This window comes from Gorilla gorilla, chromosome 14 (genome assembly GCF_029281585.2).
Source record: "Gorilla gorilla gorilla isolate KB3781 chromosome 14, NHGRI_mGorGor1-v2.1_pri, whole genome shotgun sequence".
In the NCBI taxonomy this organism is placed as follows: Eukaryota; Metazoa; Chordata; class Mammalia; order Primates; family Hominidae; genus Gorilla; species Gorilla gorilla.
In genome coordinates this window covers 110,811,174-110,832,519 of record NC_073238.2, presented here as the reverse complement: position 1 = coordinate 110,832,519, position 21,346 = coordinate 110,811,174, and the positions used below count along the sequence as shown (strand labels likewise).

The 21,346-nt window shown below is 42.2% G+C and overlaps 1 protein-coding gene across 1 annotated transcript in view; it reads right to left on the bottom strand.

The window, feature by feature from the left end:
• The window catches only part of HS6ST3 (heparan sulfate 6-O-sulfotransferase 3), a 751,431-nt gene extending 730,746 nt beyond the window's left edge, over positions 1–20,685 (bottom strand). The window contains exon 1 of the mRNA XM_004054668.5: positions 19,226–20,685. Coding sequence (XP_004054716.5) covers positions 19,226–19,932 — 707 coding nt within the window. The 5' untranslated portion in view covers positions 19,933–20,685. The remainder of the gene's footprint in view (positions 1–19,225) is intronic.
• Between the last annotated feature and the right edge of the window lie 661 nt (positions 20,686–21,346).

Below are 21,346 nucleotides of genomic sequence, written 5' to 3'. Positions count from 1 at the left end.
CTGATACAGTTTGGATATTTGTCCCCTCCAAATCTCATGTTGAAATGTGATCCCCGGCCGGGCATGGTGGCTCACGCCTGTAATCCCAGCACTTTGGGAGGCCGAGGCAGGTGGATCAGGAGGTCAGGAGATTGAGGCCACAGTGAAACCCCATCTCTACTAAAAATACAAAAAATTAGCCGGGCGTGGTGATGGGTGCCTCTAGTCCCAGCTACTCGGGAGGCTGAGGCAGGAGAATGGCGTGAACCTGGGAGGCGGAGCTTGCAGTGAGCCGAGATGGTGCCACTGCACTCCAGCCTGGGCGACAGAGTGAGACACCGTCTCAAAAAAAAAAAAAAAACACAAAGAAAAAAAGAAAAGAAATGTGATCCCCTATGTTCAAGGTGAGGCCTGGAGGGAGGTGTTTGGGTCATGGGGGTGGGTCCCTCGTGAATGGCTTGGTGTCCTCCACATGGTCACAAGTGAGTCTCACTCTGTTAGTTTACAAGAGAGCTGGTTGTTTAAAGGAGCTTGGCACCTCCTCCTCTTTCTCTTGCTCCCTCTCTTGCCATGTGATGTGCCTGCTCCCCCTTTGCCTTCTGCCATAATTGTAAGCTTCCTGAGGCCTCACCAAAAGCCAAGCAGAAGCTAGTGCCATGCTTATATAGCCAGCAGAACTGTGAGCCAAATAAACTTCTCTTCTTTAAAATTACCCAGCCTCATGTATTCCTTTATAGCAACACAAAATTGACTAATTCAGAAGCCTCTCCCACTCTGGCTATGCTCTGCCTCTGTGCTTTGCAGCTCTGCTCCCACACCACAGCACATCCCTCACTGCATACTGGTGGCTGCCCACTGTAATTTCATTGAGAAAAAAGAAAATATCTGATTCACCTTTTTATTTCCAATGCCCAGCCCAGTACCCGGCACTTCCAACCTGCTCACATCATAACTTAGATAGTGGTTCACATTGCCCAGGACATGCCATTTTACTGAACACTAGATGTAAGGGCTTAATAAACAACTGACTGAGGTGCATAGCTCACCATCTGCACCCTCCTATCCCAGCTATCTTGGGCCACTTTTGGATCTTCATTTCTAGGCCTTTCCTTCATCCCCTTTGACTTCCCTGATACCTCAAAGTCACTAACACCAGTGCAACTTATTTTACTTTCTCTAACACTTCTCCAGAACAGAACAAACAGATATCAGATTCTGATAAATGTAAGTAGCTTTCTAAATGTGGAGAGAATCAAGCTTTAGACAAAACACAGGCCAATCTGCGAATGAGTTCCCTTGCACACATAAGCAATGCATAACCTTTTGGAAACTGTAATAATTATCCTCTAATGCATCCTTCTTCCAGCCCATCTCATCAAAACCACAAGTGGTTTCAAATAGTCTAACCCATTTTTATGAACGTGAGTTGCCTCCTCAAGAAACCTCTATTTCCCAGAGACCTATCCACTCACACACTGACATACGATCTGCTGAGTCACAGTTGGTTTCCAGACACTAGGGCCCAGCTCACATACAACAGTCAGACTCTATTCCCTGTGAGGTCATCTGTCTACCGGAAAATCTCATGTATCAGGCAATGTTTGTGACAAACCTGTCCTTCACCAAAGATTAAAATGTAAAAATGCCTTTAGATAGCCAACTTTACAAATACTGTTCATGCTTCTGCTTTCTCCCCCATAAAGAATGAATGCTGAACAATTTTTAACCATTTCTTGTTAACTATGATAGTTAAATATAAACATAGTTACAATATAAAGATCCAGATGATAGAGGGATAGAGATAGAGATAGAGATAGAGATAGAGATAGAGATAGAGATAGAGATAGAGATAGAGATAGAGATAGAGATAGGAGTGGTTGTCACAGATTTAACCTTTCATGGAATGCAGCCCTGTGACCTCCTTACTGTCCTGGAGTTCCCATGCACCTGATGGGATATTGAAGGATGAGGAGCTTTTTACCCTTCTCTACAGAGCAGGATTCAGGTTCTTCCAATGCTTTCTTTAACTTCCTGTGGCTACTTCTTTTCTATCTTTCCTATTTTTTATTTTCTGCTCTCTTCTCTGTCCTTTACCTCTTTCCTTCCTGTCAGGGAACCAGCCCCCAATATTTTAACGTAGGTTCTTTTCTATTTTCCCTAAGTGTCGGCTGGTCTGAGAATAAAGGGAAAGAGTACAAAATTTTAAAGCTGGGTGTCCGGGGAAGACATCACATGTTGGCAGGTTCCACGATGCCCCCTGAGCCACAAAACCAGCAAGTTTTTATTAGTGATTTTCAAAGGGGAGGGAGTGTACGAATAAAGTGTGGGTCACAGAGATCACATGCTTCAAGGGCAATAAAATATCACAAGGCAAATGGGCAGGGCAAGGTCACAAGGCCAGGGCAAAACTAGAATTGCTGATGAAGTTTCATGTCCCACTGTGCATGCATTGTCACTGATAAACATCTTAACAGATTTCAAGAGCAGAAAACCGGTCTGACTAGAATTCGCCAGGCTGGAATTTCCTAATCCTAGCAAGACTGGGGGCGCTGCAGGAGACTAGGGTGTGTTTCATCCGTATCTACAACTGCATAAGGCAGACACTCCCAGAGCAGCCATTTTAGAGGCTTCCCCCTGGGAATGCATTCTTTTCCCAGGACTGTTAATTATTAATATTCCTTACTAGGGAAATAATTCAGCGATATTTCTCTTACCCGTTTTTGGCAATAAGAGAAATATGAGTCTGTCCTGCCCGGCTCCCAGGCAGTCAGACCTAATGGTTACCTCCCTTGTTCCCTGAACATTGCTGTTATCCTGTTCTTTTTTCAAGGTGCCCAGATTTCATATTGTTCAAATACACATGCTTTATGAACAATTTGTGCAGTTAATGCATCATCACAGGGTCCTGAGGCAACATACATCCTCAGCTTACGAAGATGATGGGATTAAGAGATTAAAGTAAAGACAGGCATAGGAAATTATAAGAGTATTGATTGGGGAAGTGATAAATGTCCACAAAATCTTCACAATTTATGTTCAGAAACCGCAGTAAAGACAGGCATAAGAAATTATAAATGTATTAATTTGGGGAACTAATAAATGTCCATGAAATCTTCCCAATTTATGTTCTTCTGCCACGGCTTCAGCTAGTCCCTCCATTTGGGGTCCCTGACTTCCCGCAACACTTCCCACAGTCCTGCAATACTGAACAGCTGAGAAGTCTGACTTGCAGAGGAAAGAATAATTATATTCTCACGGTCTTCTGGAGCACATGTCATATCACTGTCACCCTTCACCCCTGGGGCTAGCACTGTGGACCTCCTGACCTACAGCACCAGGAGGTCCAACTCTACATTCCTCTCCAACTCTACTTTTATCATCATTTTTGACATCAATATTCTCATGGATAACCCATCCAACACCTTGTCCCGACCATTCTTTCACCTTCTTAGCACCAGTGATCACTCATTGCCCCATCTTAGGCAGCCATTTACAGAGACCATATAAGGAATAGTCTCCACTCCAGCATCTCAATTTCAAATGCCCTTTTCTTTGACCATTATCTCCTACAGTCCAGCACACTTACACCAACTCTCCAGCACTCCTACTCCTACAACCCCCATACTATCATCAACCTTAACATATAATATTGACCCTACCACTTTTCTTATTGTCTATCACCCAACCTCATATCCTTGCTTATCTCCCAACAAATGACAAGATCTTGCACTAAAATGTTCCCTTGCAAATATCCATAACTCCCTTGCTACTCACTGGGTAAAACTCCAGTGCTGGTTAAACCCAATTGTGTAATTTTGCCTCCATCCGAACAGTTAAATGTTACTGAAGAAAATTACAGAACCATTCTAACTGGACTGATTTCAAATGTATAATCACAGATCTCAAAACAGAACTCAATACTGCCAGACAACTTACTTCCCTAGGAAATGTGTTTTCCCAACTTCTAAGATAATTATTCACATCTCTGCTCTTCTCAAATTTCTGACATTCCTTCCCTTTCCTCACGACTCTCAGCTAATGACCTTGCTTTGTACTTCATAGAGAAAAGAGATGCAATCAGATTAGAACTATCCCATCTTTCAACTATCAATTCCACCAACCATCCTGTATCTGTACTCAAATACGCTGCCTTCATTTTGGTTAAAAAGGGAAGAAGATAGATGAGATACTTCCTGTGCTCTGTGATCAGATTGTCTCTTATCTTCTTAAAAATATCACCCTACTCTGTTTTTTCATTTTTGTTAGTGTTCATATCTGGCTCAGGGTCTCTCACAAGGCTGCTGTCTGTAAAGAGCTGACTGGGGCTGAAGGATCCTTTTCCAAGCTCACTCACACTGCTGTTGGAAGGAGGTTTCAACTTCTTGCCAAGTAGGCTTCTCTATAGTGCTGCTGAGAACACAGCTTCCCCCAGAGTAAGTGGAGAGAGAGAGAGAGAGCAAGAGACAGACAGAGAGCATGTACACTGAAACAAAAGCCACAGTCCTTTTATAACCTAAACTCAGAAGGGGCATCTCATCTCCTCTTCGGTTGTACTCTATTAATTAGAATCAAGTCATTAAAGCCAATACAGGGCATGAAGGGATGCATTAAGCTTCACATCTTCAAGGAAAGAGTATCAGAGAATTTATTGGACATTAATACTTTAATAACTACTACTATTTAAGAGTTTTAAGTAATTCTAAATTTCATATTGAATCAAAAATAATTTCCTCAGCCTAGCATATTTTCAGAACCCTCTATATACAGCTCTACAACCAATCCAATATCACCCCATCACTTCAGTCAATATAAACCCTTCACTGCCTGCCTTGTTCATTACTGCAAATGCCTTCTTCAGCAATTTTATAAATAGTTCTGATTACAATACCAGGAATTAACTAAAATGTTGTGATGTAAATATTTCCAAGTCATTTTGTCCATGAGTTACATAATGATGATTTCATTCTTTGCAAGCCAAGACCAAGTCTTCTACTCAATTTGTATTCTTCACAGGGTCTGGTATTGGGCTATGTACAAGCATGAATGAATCAATCAATCTAGTTAGCAATAGAAAGAAAATAATTTCAAAATTAAACATTATTATATCTCTCTTGCCAACCATTCAATGTTTTATAACATTACTTTTTTATTTTTATTTTTATTTTTGAGACAGAAATTCACTCTGTCACCCAGGCTGGAGTGCAGTGGCGCAATTTCAGCCCACTGCAACTTCCGCCTCCCGGGCTCAAATGATTATCCTGGCTCAGCCTCCAAGCAGCTGGGACTACAGGCACCCACCACCACGCCTGGATAATTTTTGTATTTTTAGTAGAGACAGGTTTTCACCATGTTGGCCAGGCTGGTCTCAAACTCCTGACCTCAAGTGATCCACCTGCCTCAGCCTCCCAAAGTGCTGGGATTATAGGTGTGAGCCACTGTGCCTGGCCTATAATATTACTTAAATTATAAGGAATTGTCTGTGTCAGGTTTTGCTGGGTTTCACAGCTGTAAACCCTTCCCTTCTCTCCCTCCCTCATCCTACTTCCATGTCCTTCCACAGCTTAGAACCATGTGACTTGGAGACTTGATCCCACTCCAATCTCTCAAACCAATTCACATCCATGTCACATCATGGGTGTGACAGCACAAATTAGTCTGATCCTATGTCTAGTCTCAATCTGACTTTGCACCTGTACTCTGATCACTGGCTTCTGCACTTTTCTTCTTCTTTTTTTTTTTTTTTTCCATCTTTATGCCTTTGGTTAATTACATTATTTGTCCTGTGCAAATAATTACATTATTTGCCCTGTACATTATTGTGTCGTTTCCAATCTTGATAACTGTTTTAAGGATACCCAGGCTTTGTTTTAGTCAAGTACAGTAAGACAAGCAGACACATAAACAACCATCATGAAAAAGAAGGATTTTATCCTCCCTGGGAGATCCCTGGAAATAAGAAGCAGGCCACACCACACCGGGCCACAAAGGGAAGCACAGGGGTCAGTCAGGAAGCCGAGGGAGAGGGGAAAACACGGCCAAGAGCCTTTATTGCGGTATCCATCGAAAGAAACCAGTGAGACAGGGTAAGCAGGTTTAGGACTGGCCAGTTTGAATCATTTCAGCAGGCCCTGGGGCAGTTGTCTGGTGTCTGGCCCTGGAGTGATTAAAGCAGTGGGATAGTGGACTGTATTGCAAGAGCCCACTAAAGCAAGTAGTTAGGGGTGTGGGCTCTAGATTGGTTGGTTTGCATACAAAAAGTGTGCTGGAAGGTGAGTCATTTACTAACTCTAGGAATTAGCTAACCCTAGGAGAGGCAGTCCCTTCAGGGTCAGCAAGGCCACAAATGTCAAAGCGTGAAAATCACACTGTGAATCTTAGGGTTTTCTATCAGCTTATTGACCTTCCTCCAAGACTTCCTCCAGCCCAGGAGTTCCATGTATTCTAGGTCTCGAGACATGGAAGTCTGTCATATCCTGGAGTTGATCAGTACTAGGCTTCACATATGAAAATCAGCTCATTAAGAAGCAAAAATTATTCTGCCAGTAGATCTTATTGCAATGCAAACTTTAGATTCTGGAAGATTTTATTTTCTATTCTAAAGTAACTTCGTGCTTTCTTTGTAATTAACTGCAAAACCAAGTATGAATAGAACAATTCAACAGTCTTCTCAAATCAGAAATTTTCTTCATTTTCTTAAATGAAGAAAAATTACACTCTCAGGTCACTTTCAGGACATATTAACCTGCAGCTATAATTTATCTCTATTATATACAGTCACGAACACAAAATTTAAAATATTAATTTCATAATTTTCTCAAAAGGGTAAAGCAATGGGGAAAAAAAAAAAAAAAAAACTCAAACCTTGATCTATGCCAAATCCCTAGGAGGAAAAAAGGTTTCCTGATGGTCTAAGGGAAAGACTTACGCACTTAGATAAGTCATTTATGATATAGAATGTCCTGTTTTAAAAGGAACTGCTCATTACTCTAACAAGTTGTTGAGCTAAATGTGTATTTTGAATATTTTCAACTTCATCTTTGTCATTCCGGTGTTTTGAAATGCTCTATAAAAGCTGAATTACATATTCATTGCATTTTCAAAATCCAACTTTCCTTCCTTTTCCATTTTATATCAAAAGCCTTCTTACGTCAATATAAATTTAAATTTGTATAGCACAGTACTGTATAATTTACGAAGTGCCTTCGTAGTCATTTTCTCACCCCACAACTCCAAAAAACAGGATATAGGGCACACATTCTTATCCAAATTGTCTCATAAATTAGTAAATTTATTTACGCTTGCTTCATTCTTTCATTTATTCAGTCAACATTTGTTTGACAGCCATTATGTACCAGGCACTACTCTAGGCACTGATAATGCAGAGGAGACCACAAACTCACCAATCTCAGGAAACTGATATGTTGGCAGGAAATGATATAATAAATAAGTGAACGAGTAAGTGAGGAAGCCCAGATTCAAACCCTGGTTGCCTGATTACAAATTTAGAGGTCTTTTCTGGATACCACTCTGCCAAATTATGCAATGCACAAGTTCTCTTTGCCATGAATTTGGTAGTTTGATTTCTTCTTGGACTCATCTCTCTTTAGGTTTCAAAAAGGTCTCAGATTTTCCCTAAACTCTGAAGTAACTCTGTTATCAACTGTCAAAACATTATTTAATAACCATCATTTTCAGGGCATTACTGTAAATGGTTAGGGAAAACCAGCCCCTCCACCCGCCTCTCAAAAAAAGAGAATTATGGATTTTTAAAATTAATTTTAAAAAGAAAACACATATATGCCAAGAAAAACATGTACCGATAAAATTTTAAAGTACAAATTAATATCCTGCAAGAGCATACTCACTGAATTATTAGCAGTTGTCTGCCTACACAGTGTTTCTATAGGACTGCATTTCAAATTACTCCCTTTGCCTGTTTTCCATCTCATACCACTCACTAGTAAGTTAACTTGTTCCATGTATCATTAGTAATTCATGACTTGCTTGCGAAAGTGCAGGGACAGCACTACTACAGACCTAATACAATGAATATCTTATTAGGAAGAAATTAACAAATGAATTGTTGCCGATCAATAGGTGTTGAAGAGAAAATTACAATGATAGTAAAGCCTAAATAATTTATACACAATATTGATTTTTTCATTACATTAATTATTCTTTATAGCACACATAAGGAACTTGGAGAATAAAACCTTCAAAGCAAAGAAATTATCTGCAGTGGTGTTTTAGGCCTCAGTCTGAATTTAAAAGACAAAGAATGGCCTATGAGAGTTAACAATATATTTTTATTTTTTGTTTTGAGACAGAGTCTCACTCTGTCACCCAGGCTGGACTGCAGTGGCCCGATATTGGCTCACTGCAACCTCCACCTCCTGGGTTCAAGCAATTATCCTGCCTCAGCCTCCCAAATAGCTGGGACTACAGGCCCCCACCACCACGCCCAGCTAGCAAATATTTTTAAATTAAAAATGCACCCAATAATAAATTGGACACTTGCGATGTACACAGGTTCCTTCATGTTGTGAGAAGTTTTTACACACAAGTAGTTTTGACATTTATCAATAAAAGTAGTGACAGAAATGTTTATTCATAGAAATATTACAGATAGAAATATCCATTAGTCCACCTCTTTCATCGAATATACAGAAGGCACAATAAGGAAGGAAGCTGTGTGGGGAAAAAAAAAATACCTTCTCTGATACCTCTCCCAGATTTTCTAAATTCACTGGACTTAAATTCGGACCAACAAAGTGCACATTCCTTAGAACTAATAACTTTCATAGCCAGCAGAAAACAATTCCTCAGGCAACTTTTTTGTGGCCTCAGAGACAAAGACCTGAAAATGATCCTTTTGTTTACAGGCCATTGATGACTCTAGCTATGTCATAAAATGGTGTATGTGCATGTGCAAGAGAGAGAAAGAGAGAGAAGAGAGAAAAGACAGCTCCGTGTAAGGCGGTACAATGACAGAGAGGATTCAGGTTGGTATATTCTCCACGGATGGCATTGTTCCCAGCAACTCAAAATCCCCTCCTCTGGATGGGAGAAATGAACGTGACATATATGTACCAATGTCAATAGATATACTGCCTACAGACATGGTATTGGATATGCATTTTGTCATCTATAAATATATATGTTGAACAGTGTTTTGCTGATGGCATTTTGACTCTCAGAATTCAAGCAGTGAATTGAGGGTTCTTGTGCCAAGTTTTGTCAGATACCAATTTTATGTAAATATTTTTAGTATCTAGTATTAGAAGCTCTTCATAATATTTTGCACCAAAAGGTACATGCATGTGTACTTTCAACATATCACATTCCCCCAAAATAAATGCAGAAATATTTGCTTCAAAAGTCCTTTAAAATTAAAACTAAAAATATGAGGATAGTTTCAAACATGACACAATGTATTTCTTCCCTCACCTATTACCTTCAGAGACTTAAAGCTCATATATATTACTCTAGAGAATTTTAATGCTCTTGGAAGAAAATCTAAGTGGCAGAAAAGGGTCTCATCTCGTAAATGTTTTTGCAAACTATAGCCAGTTTTGCAAACTACTTGTCATGCCTTAACTAATATTGTTACATAACTTCAAATTTATAAAATGTGCGTTGTCTACTGTGCATCATAATATAGATACGACTGGCCAAATCTGTCACTATTATCAGATGATTCTGGGGTACTAAGATGACAAAACACCCAAATTAGCATGATTTTTATTACTCAGCGAAAAGTCACTTTGTCTGTGGTAACTGTTCCTTTGGAGAGTGGCCCTTTGCTGCACTCATCATTCTTTAGGTGGAGACTAATGGTCCATGCAGAAAATCATGCAGTACAGGTACTAAAATATGGGGTATCCGTTCTTGGTTTCATTTGTAGAACACAACCAGGGCACCCATAAACTGAATTAGAAGAAATTTCAAACTACTTTTAGACACTGTGCAAGTTAGTCTCCATTTTCATCCCTCCCATCACTGGACCCCAAATCCATTTTCCATCTTTCTCTGACTTGCTGAAGGCCACAGAATGCATCAGCTCTCTTGCCCTTTAGCTTCTAAGTGGATTCACTCTGGAAGACAATAGGAGGAAATGGACAGGTGGGAGGAGAAAGCATTCCCACTCCTTTCTCTTGGCCTCTGCTCTATAGCTCTAGCAGTGGCTGCTTTCTGCAAACACCTCCTCTCCAGAAGTTTCTCCTTCGGCTCTCTCCTACTACTGAAACTGGAGCTCCTGTCAGCCACCAGCAGGCAAAAAATACTGATAACACAGTTCTCTCCTTTTGCCTCTTCACATCCAATGGGGTTAACAGTTTCCTCTTGTCACTGGTTGCAAGGTACATTGAGGTCCAATATTGGTTTCCCTATCCCTGTCCATACCTCTCAAACTAGTTCCTTTGAAATCCCAAAGTGTGCCTCTGCTTGCTGCCAGGACCTGTAAAGCTACCAATACTTTAAAACAGCAGCATGATACAGAAAATGAATGCATAAGTAGATAAATATACATTAGTAGCACTTAAATATACTCGACCTCCAAATCAGATAGCCTTCTGGATAGTGGATTACTTCCCCTAACTGCAGCATTGAGACAAACCATTGCATACCAGATAAATTTCTGTCTTCTATGTTCAATATTACCTTCTTTCTGATTCAGTTATTTTAGGATTTCATTCTTTACCTTGACTATTTTTGTTCTTCTTCTCTCCCTCCTTTGTATCATTCTTCCAATTTACACTTTATATGATCACTGTGTGATATCTCTTTCTTGGCATGTCACCTTGTTCTTTACTACATTATGGGGCTCTTACCCTCAGATTTACAGACACGCATTAAGTTACCACATGCCTTTCTTTCAAACCGTGTTTGCTCTTCTTTCTAGGTCTATGTTTTCACATTTGAAGTTTCTACACATTCCTAGAGTCCACAAAATACAGATGCCATCTCTCAGGTTTACGCTTAAATATCCAGAACCTTTAACTATTTGGAAGAAATACTTTGTAAATCTAATAAATAAATACCAAGGACATCGAGGTGATTAGCATTTATACCCTCTGATGTTTATAAGAAAACTAGAAAGCAGGAACAAACATAAATACACAATGTCAAATGCAAGGTTCTGAAAACAAATGACACAGTACTTACCAATAAAAGCATGGTAAGATATTAATAATAGGAATGAACTACAAATATTTATGTGCCCACAGGCAACTAATTCAATTTCACTGCAGGATTGCTTCATGTATGAATTTAATTGTATATGTTTAAACATTTTTATTGCTGTTTCATTAATTTCCCATAAAAAATAAAACTATATGCTGGGGGGGAAAAAGACTGCAAGTTTCCATTCTTGGACTGAGTGCCCAGTGAATATCCACAGCATCCTAAGAATTAACATTGACATTATCATTTACGGCTTCTCTTTTGCATCACAGCTTGAAAATTCATTTTTACACTATTCAGGAGGAGAAGTTCCAAATTCAAAAAAGATGCTACAGGTTTAGCTATCATTTTATTTTTACATAAAAACAACATATATGTGGTGGGGTGTGGTGGCTCACACCTGTAATCTCAGCACTTTGGGAGGCAGACAGGCGGATCACCTGAGGTCAGGAGGTCGAGACCAGCCTGGCCAACATAGTAAAACCCTGTCTCCACTACAAATACAAAAATTAGCCGGGCATGGTGATGGGCGCCTTTAATCCCAGCTACTCGGGAGGCTGAGGCAGGAGAATTGCTTGAACCTGTGAGGCGGAGGTTGCAGTGAGCCGAGATCGTGCCACTGCACTCCAGTTTGGGTGACAGAGCGAGACTCCATCTCAACAACAACAACAACAACAACAAACATATATGCATGAGATAAGTCTCAGGAGAATATAATAATAGCTAACTCTTTTATGATTTCCTCACTATGTGTCAGGCTTTGTCCTAAGAGTACCACATGGGTTACCAAAGCTCACCATGAGATGGTGCTCTTCTTATCGACATTTTCCAGAGAAGGAAACTGAAGTGCAGAGCAGATAATTAACTTAACCCAGGGCCACATGACAGTAAGTGACTGAATCAGATTAAAATCCAGGTAGTTTGACTTCAGAGTTCATGCTTTTATTTCATTTTATTTTATTTTATTTATTTTTAGAGATAGGGTTTCACTTTGTTGCCTAGGCTGGTCTCGAACTCCTGGGCTCAAGAGACCCACCTACCCCTGGCCTCCCAGAGTTCTGGGATTACAGGTGTGAGCCACCATGCCTGGCCAGGGTCCATGCTTTTAAACATTACCCCAATTACGTTCACAAATCAAGCACTCGCATGATTTTCAGTGGCTGATAAATTTGTCATTGTTTTCCTCCAATCTCTCTTGAAGTCTTTTTCCTAATTCATCATCTCTTTCTATTGTTCTCCAATATTACGATCTCCAACCACCACCACCTCAGCCACCTAGCCTTGACCAGTAGTAATCTAGCATCTATATAAACCAGAGGTTATATTAATATATAGCTCTCTCATCCTTCCATCCTACATCAGAGTTCACACCCTCTCAGTTTACGCTGATTTTTTTCTAAAGCACAAATGAATGATTACATTAACCTTTTCAAGAGGCAAATACATCTGTCAGTAAACAAATGAATTTCTGATGTGTGGCATACAGTCTAACAGGAGAAACCTCCTCAATAGTCCAACAAGTCCAATAAGTCCGATAGTCCAATAAGTCCAATAAGTCCAATAAGCTCTGGTCTCCATATTTACTTTTATTTCTCTTCTAGACAATCCGGGGAGTGGGCATCTTGCTAATTATGGAAGGCAACCACTAATAATTAGAATTTGCACCTGAAGTAACAGAGTCATTTGGAATTTTGATAATTCTATCTTTTAAATAACACAATCTTGTCAAGTTATGCTGCTATGTTTTCAAGGTAATCTAAAAGCCGACATTTATTAAGAATCTTCTATAAATTAATCTCTATGCTGGGCACTTTACATGTGTCTTACTGAGCAACTGAGCAACTGTATTTGCCAGAGGAAGATAAAAACAAATAACACTGTCCAAGTTAAAAAATGTTTACTATTCCTTCCAATACATGAATGCTCAGCTATAATTTAAACAAAGTTGTATTAGCTAATTAAAATCAACAGGGAATTTATAAATGATATCTACAATCTAACCAACTCAAAAACAAGATAAGTGATTACTACAAAACATTAATTTGGCCAATTAAAATCAACGGGGAATTTATAAATGATATCCACAATCTAACAAACTCAAAAACAAGATAAGTGATTACTACAAAATATTAATTTGGATTTTCCATTTAATTGTTTTCATACTGAACCTATTTCTTGGCCCAGTAATTTATTTCATGACTCTTAAAATCACATTAGGATTTGCCAGTCTCAATTAAACTGTTTAGTTCATTATCAAGCATAAATAACTTTCAAATGCCATAAGCTTCTGATTGTCTTTAGTCAAAATGAGATGATAATAATTAGCTTTGGGGAATAATAATATAAGAGTCTAAGACTAAGCAAATCCACATTGTTGGCAGCTAAATTTGCCTCACTTCTATTATGAGAACATTTCAATTTATCTAAAATCAACCCAATCAAAATTCCAAGGTAACCATCAGGAAGAAGGCAGAAGCATAAATCATCTATTACCATTTACTACTTCCAATTCATGTCTTCACTACTCAAAAAACTGAAAGGGTTTAATTTAACCTCTTTCTGATTTATAGCAAATATTGTTGGTTTGAAGCAGAAGCAGTACTTTAGGAGACTCTATAATGAACAAATCAGTAGATATGGCCTACAGACAGAACAATCTCATATCTCTTTAGTTTTACACTGCTCTTCAGTTTTACACTACAAAAACCTTATGGTAAAAATTAACCTTCTTGGCAGTTCAACAATTCTAATTAGAAGAGACATCAAACAGCTTATGCTTTAGAAAGCAGTACAGCCATAATAGTCTAGTCTTTGAAACAGAGCTCTGTAACCTCCTTATATATTTCAGCCTGCTGTCTAAAGGAAAAGCAATAACCAGATAATGTTTCAAAGTGGTTCTGGTTTTTGTGGCAAGTTGCGTTATATTTTCTCATCTTATCTTTTTATACTTATTATTAAGAAGCAGACGACCTAATACACAGGACCCATTTACTGCTTTTGGCCCTGAATGTGTAAAACAGTCTATACCATCAGACTTTACAAAAAGTTTCCTTGGTAGAAATATTTACAAATGCTAGAGGACTAGTTCATTTATAATCCTTTTTTTCTTTTCTAAGCATGGGGTAGGAAGGAGGAGAAGAAAGATACCCTGCACTCAGCTTACATTAGAACTAACGAAACTTAAAATAAAAGGCCATCCAGGCTAACCCTTTCCCCAAGAAGAAATTCCTTTTACAACATCAGTAGTTACCCAGACATTCCTCGAGTTTTTACTGAGAGTGAGCATCACAGAGTTCACGCTCTTTTTAGACAGTTATAAATTTTATTAAGTTCTTTCTTACTCTGAGTTGAAATCCCATCAGTTCTTATCCTAGTTCTATCCTTTGGAGCAATACAGAACAAGCCTCCCTCACCTTCCACATTTCATTCCTTTTACTATTTGAAGGCAGCTTTTATGTCTCTCCTTATTTTTCTCATCTCCATATTAAATATTACACATTCTTTCAATTAATTCTCATATGACATGGTTTCCAGATGCTGCAAATAAATTCGAGTTGCAGTTTGACTTAAAATTTTTCCTAAGTGGGATACAAAAAAAAAGAGATCTGAAGGTTCATTTATTTCTCATGTATTTGCACCTACAATTGACACAGTTGGAGGGGTTGTCCAGAATCCAGTGGTCCATCCAGGAGCTGTATCTATGGCAGCTCCTCTTCTTCCTGATAACACACACACACACACACACACACACACACACACACACCAGTCATATAAATGGTTCTGTGATACAAGGTGAGTCAGATAACCTTATCTCTCTCTCTGGGCACAATGATTGACTGAAAGAATAGTCACAAGTTCCAAGCTGGGCTAATCAGAGTCATTCCCCAAAATTTCAAACTGGAACTAAGAGAAGGCCTGCTTCCCTCTCGGCTGTGGAGCTATTAGATATGAAGAACATTTGCCCATCTTGTGGAATTGGCCAATTTGATAGAATGAGATCAATATGGAAAGGAGTATGGGAAGAAAGACCCCAAATCTCCAGTTCCAGTCATTCCTGAAACCACCTCTCCCCAACCTTCCGGTGGTGTGACTGGGTTAGCCAATAATTCCCCTCCAGCTGAAATAAATTTGGGTTAGGTTGGTATAACCTGCAACACAGAAGGTCCTATTTAATATAACATTCACAGGGTTCAAACTAGTCTAACAAAACTAATGGAATACAGGTTATAAAAGAGAAAAATTGCCATTCTATCCTACAAAATGATGCAGATAGAATATCTTTCCATCATTATTTAAGAATGGGAGTGATACTCACTTACAAGAGATGAAGCCTAGGCTACACAGGGCTGCCAATATTCAAAACGCAATTCCCAGAACTATCGTAGTGCCTGACACATAGTAAGCAGGTGCTTAAGGCACACTCCACTACACTTTCCATAGTAAACACAAGATATATAGTAAGCAAAACATTGAATATAAATTATGAAAATGGAGACATGAATTCCCTCAAGAAACCTTAGGTATATCATTTCACCTTTTTATGGTTACATTCCCCATGAAAAATGTGGGACTAGATTCTCTCTTCAGTCCTTTTTAGCCATAAAATGCTATGATCCTATACATACTCAAGAATGCTAAAAAGGAGTCTTTTAAGGCTCTGGACATGCAGATTAAGGGGTGTACAGTAATAAAGAAGGAAGCATAAAGAGAGTGAGAAAGAATAGCCTGCCAAAAAAATAACTAGGGGGTGGGGGGGAAGCAACACAAAAATAATGGGAACAAATCATCAGTGATATGATACAAGAGGTAATTCCGATGTGCCATCATCCTATTCTAACCAGTTTCTGTGGTCAGAAGTTACCTCTGTGCTGGATTCAAACCACCAGCCCGGGGTCCTGCCCCTTCATGACCCACATAATCCATATGATGGCCCCTTGAAGTTCGCCATGTATTTCTTTCCAGAGTTGGCTTCCTGCTTCTGCCTTCAGTCCTAGATGTTCTCACCTCCTCGCTCACCATTCCAGATAGTTTTTTGTGTTACCAACGGAATGTATATCCAATTATATTGTGTGCCCCCAACTTTGTTCCCCACCTTGCCCCCTGCAAAGACTGATGCCCAAATGTCCATAATTTTCAACTTATTGTTTAAGTTTGCAACCTAGGATGCTTAACACAAGTAATCATAAAATGGTATCTCTGTAAGGTGACCCATTTATACAGATCTTCTCTAAGAAACTGACCTCATGGTTTTTTAGGAAGAAGGCCTTGAGTGGGGAACCTATCGTTGCAATTAACAACTGATATTGCAGTATTACTATATATCCACATAGTAAGCACGATATGCCAGCATATTATACTACGCATATATATTATGCTAAGCATTTTGCATGCATTGATTCATTTAGTTCTCACAACACCCCTGTAATGGCCATACTAATTATTATCTACACTTTAAAAGTGAAGAAACTGAGACTCAGAAAGAGTAACTTACTCCTGGGTACATGGCTAGTAAGTACAAGAGCCATATTTATCTGACTCCAGAATCCTTACTCTTACCCATTATGTGATCCATAAGGGCATTGATCTCTGAGTGAAATTGGGAGGAGGCGCTTTGGGGTGACCAAAAGCAGAAAGACTAGGGAACCAAAATCAACAAGATCTACTTATCAATTTTGCTTAGAGTCAGCCCTATTTGAAGTAGAACCTTGTTCCCATTATGTACCAATAGATTATCTGCCATTTTGCATTGTGAAAATGTACCCTCCATTATCCAGGCTAATCTAGTTGACTGTAGAATGCTGTACACAGACATTACAATGACAGACAACTAATTCAATCTTCTCTGCTAGAGAGATGCTACTGTTAACATCCTTTCAACTTTTTCCCTATAGCTTTTGATGCAGGGCACTTCACATATGCCACAACTATTCCCTCCTACAGTATCTAGAGCAAGGAAGTAATTGAGAATTACTGGGGAGAGAGAGAGGGTGGGAAGGAAAAGAAAGGATTATAAAATGAGGTAAAAACAAAATACTACCAAAAAAAATTTTTTTTTTTTTAGAAAGAAAAGGAAACCAGAACAGGGTGACTAATTGCCTGCTAACTTGTGATTCAGGGAGAAGTGAATGTTTATGCTCCATTACTAAACAAAGAAAATAACTTGATCATACACTAGAAATCATATGTTTAAACAGTCACAGTGGAGTTTTCCTGTGTCAACAGAATAGAGATATTAAGTATTTCCTATAGAAGTGAGACCTTACTGCTTGTCACCTATTCAGGGTCTGCAGTAACATTACTCATCACTAAGCAAAAATCTAATTATTTTTAGATTCCACATCCTCCTCTAAGTCCTTTAAAATCTTCATCTATTTACTAAGACTTTTATGAACCTGGGACAAAAATAATGCCAGCCCCTACTGAAGAGTAATCAGACATTTCTATGTGATAATCAATAAGACTCCAGTTTTAGTGAAATGGAAGCTGGGAAGCAGTCTAGCAAACCCTTTGAGGTCAATCAGGAATTAATCTAAACAGGGAGTACAAGGTTGGACGAAATGTAGCAGAAATCGTGTCTCATTGAAGTAACAGTGTTATGTGTTAGGAGGCTTGGAAGTAATACTTAATTGAAAAACTGTTTTAAGCTAAAAGAGAGTGGCACGATCCAAAGTAATACACTATTAAAAATATTTAAAAGCAAAGGATCCATAAAATATACTAAGGGAAGAGCCTAATTCCCTCATTCCAAATCCAGTTTCTTATTCTAACTAATGTGCAGGAAACAGGAAAAGGAGCAGGGAGGAGGGAAAGTATCTGAAGAATTGCCAGAGTAAAAAATCTCATAATGAAATTTTGCTCATTCTTGGAGAAATGAAGTAGAATTAGATGCTTCAGTGGTGGTGAATTCCAGAATCTGGGTAGCTTCCAGTAAATGAAGCTTTTCTATAACGTCAAATGCAAAAGCTATCTGGGATATCAACATAATCAGCTTGAGCTTTTAAATTCCTATTTCCTCATACCAAATTGTTTGAAACCTTTAAGATAAAAACTTCAATGAACTAGTGTTCCAAGCTTTTAATGGTTTCGTCCTTTAGCAAGCATATCAGATTAATCTTCAAATTGCAGTGGGCAGAAAGAACCTTCAACCAAATTATTAAGCCCATGTCTCTCTCAAAGCATGTTAATAATGTAAGCAGTTTCATTGGCTATTAAGATTTTTAACTTTCCTAATTCTCCACTGTATTACTGTTTTTTAAGGCTGGGAGGCAGGGGATCAAGAATGTCATTCCATCCTGAAAACAAGGGATGTCATGTTATCTTTATACTCACTTAACACCTAGCACACTGTCAGGCACCCTGTAGGCATTTAACATACTTTTGGAATAAGTTGATGTAATGGCCTAGGAAGAGCATGGAAATCTTTCTGAGGACAGGTGAGTCCAAATCCTGGCACTGCTGGGCAACAAAGACCATCTCCAGAATTAGAGTTATCTATCGAGGTAGAACAGGAATTTGCACGTGTGTCTTCAAAGTGGCATCAAGAGGATTGACTGTTTCCTGAGCTGCCACCCAAAAGCCACTTATGGAGGGATTATATTCGTCTCCAGCTTTACCACGCCTGGAAAACTCCTGCCCTGCCTCTCTACTCCCCCTTCCTTTTCCTGGGTTTGCGTTTACACTTCCAAAACTTAAGTTCACAATTCTACAAGGCTGGTCTAACCCAGACCGCGATCCGCTCCCCATTTCAGAGCGTTTTTCCAGCGTCCACTGGGAGGAAGGCCAGGCCGTGCTAGGCAACAGGCAGGATCCACACGGTGGCTCCGCACATCTTAGAGGGTGAAGGCAGAGGGGTGGCGGGAAGCGGTGGGGGCTGGGGGAAGAACGAGTTCAGGACCTGGGCACTATCCGGAGGTTTCTCATCCCTCCCCAAAGCCACGGCGCCAACCGCTGAAGACGCCAGGAAACCATCGGCAGGGGCAGGGAGCGCGGGGTCGCTCTGGGTCAGGACTGAGGAAGAGGGACGGGGGGTGGGGGGGAAGAACAGAGACGCAGCGGGCGACAGTACCTGGTGTGGCTGTGGTTGCGGGGACAGTCCTTCTTCTCCATGATGGCCGGCACGCAGTTGGTGAGCTCCGTCCAGTCGGCGTGCAGCCCACAGCTCCAGCCGGTGGAGAAGCGGGAGAAGAGCCACGTCTCCTTCTTGCCAGGCCGGTGGCAGGTGCACTTCTTCTGACCGGCTTTGCAGCTACAAGGCTGCTCCAGCCGGATGTTCTTCACCAGGTGCCGGCCGAAAGTGGTGCCCCCGGTCTTCTGGATGTGGAGGAACACGATCACGTCGCGCCCTTTGATGTTGAAATCCACGAAGCGGGTCAGGTCCTTCAGGCTGAAGTTGAAGCGCGGCACGAATCGCGGCAGGGAGCCGTTCTCGGGGGCCTCGGGGTCCGGCTCGTCTTCCTCCTCCTCTTCCTCCCCCTCCCGGGGGTCTCCGGGCTCCTCGTCCTCCTCCTCCGGCGCCGCGGCCCCCCGAGGTCCCTCGGGGGGCACCCGGGGCGGCGGGGGCAACTGGGGCCGCCGCTCCCACTCCTCGGGCGGCGCCTGAGCCCGGCGGGCGGGACCCGGGACGGCGGGCGGGCCGGCCTCCCCCGCGCGGGGCTGCTCCCCGAAGTTGGTGCAGGAGCTGGTACAGGAGGGGGACACGTACTGGTACATGATGACCACGAAGAGGAGAGTGAGCACCGGCGTCAGCAGCCACTTGTTGAACCTTTCATCCATGGTCCCGCTCTCAGGCAGGCAGGCGAAGCGGCGGCGGCGGCGGCAGGGCGGACGGGCGCCCGCTCGGAAGTTTCGCGGACTCCGGGGCGCGGCTCGGAGCCCGCCGTTCCTCCATGCCCCTGACGCCGAAGCGTGTGGCTGGCTGGCGGCCCCGCGGCCCTCGGGGCTTGCGGAGCCGGGGCCTGCGAGCCGGGCGGGGGAGGCGGGCGCCGGCGCCCTCGGCTGCGGCTGCGGCGTGGGGCGCCCTGCGCTCCCGGGGGCGCCCGGGCCGGCCCGCTCCCTGCTCCCGCCCCGGCGCGGCGTTCTCAGGCGACGCGCGGCATCCCGCCGGCGGCTTGCAGGCGCTCAGGCGCTGGGGAGCGGGGTTCGGGTCCTGGACCTGCCGCGCGCAGCCGGGCAGCCGGGTAGCTGCGGCCGCGAGCGCCGGGGCTGCATGAGGCTCGCCAGGGCGCCGGCCAAGGGCGAAGGCGCGGCCCGCTGCCGCCGCCCCGGCCGGCCGCGGGCACCGCGCCCGGCACGCGCGCCCGGCGCCTTTGCCGGCAGGTCGCGGGGCTGTGGAGCCGCGAGGGCTGACGGCGCTCGCCGCAAGTTTGCAGAGCGGCCCCCGCAGCGCAGCGGCAGCGGGCGAGGCGCCTCTGCGGAGACGCCTCTCCCGGCGAGTCGCACTGCCGCTCCGGGCTGTCCGCCCAGGCGCAGGCACGCAGACACACTCGCACACACAGGCTGGCACCGCCACAACCCGCCAGCCGGTGTGACAGGAGCCCTGCTACCCGCAGCAAAAACCTGCCCTAGGTACGGAGCATGCGCCAAAGCCTCCCCCAGCCCCGGAGGAGTTTCCAGGGGAGGAGTCCGCTGCTCCGCGGGGCTCGGAGGAGGCAGCTGGGGGTGGGAATCCCTTCGGCCGGGAGCAAGGAGAGATTTGGCAGAAAGGCAAAGGTGGGGCGAGAGGAGGCCCCGAGGTAAGCGTCGCTGGCGTTGATCTGACACCTTAAAATGGGCAGCTTCTCTGTCTGGTAGTGGCCGGCCTTATTTTCAGGAATAACACCTGCACACTCCCGGGAACACTCACTAGACCAGACTTTACACGGGTTGGCAGTTCCCTTCTCAGCAGGAGAACGTGGCTCCAGACTGCTGTGAATTTCTACCCAAGACATTCTAAGTGGTGTTCGAGTTTTATGGTGGTCCTCCCTTAATAACAAACTTGGTGCGTCCAACTATGCAACTGTATTCAACCAGCATCAATTAACCATTAAGCGCCTAACTGTGTATCAGGCTCTATGTTCAATACACACTTTCTTTCAGCACTAGACAGTCCAGCCCTCAACCATGCAGTACTTAGAACATAAAAAGGAGTTTAGGGATCACCTCCTAAAAAAATCATTCTACTAATAGACGTTGAACTCCTAAATGTTCA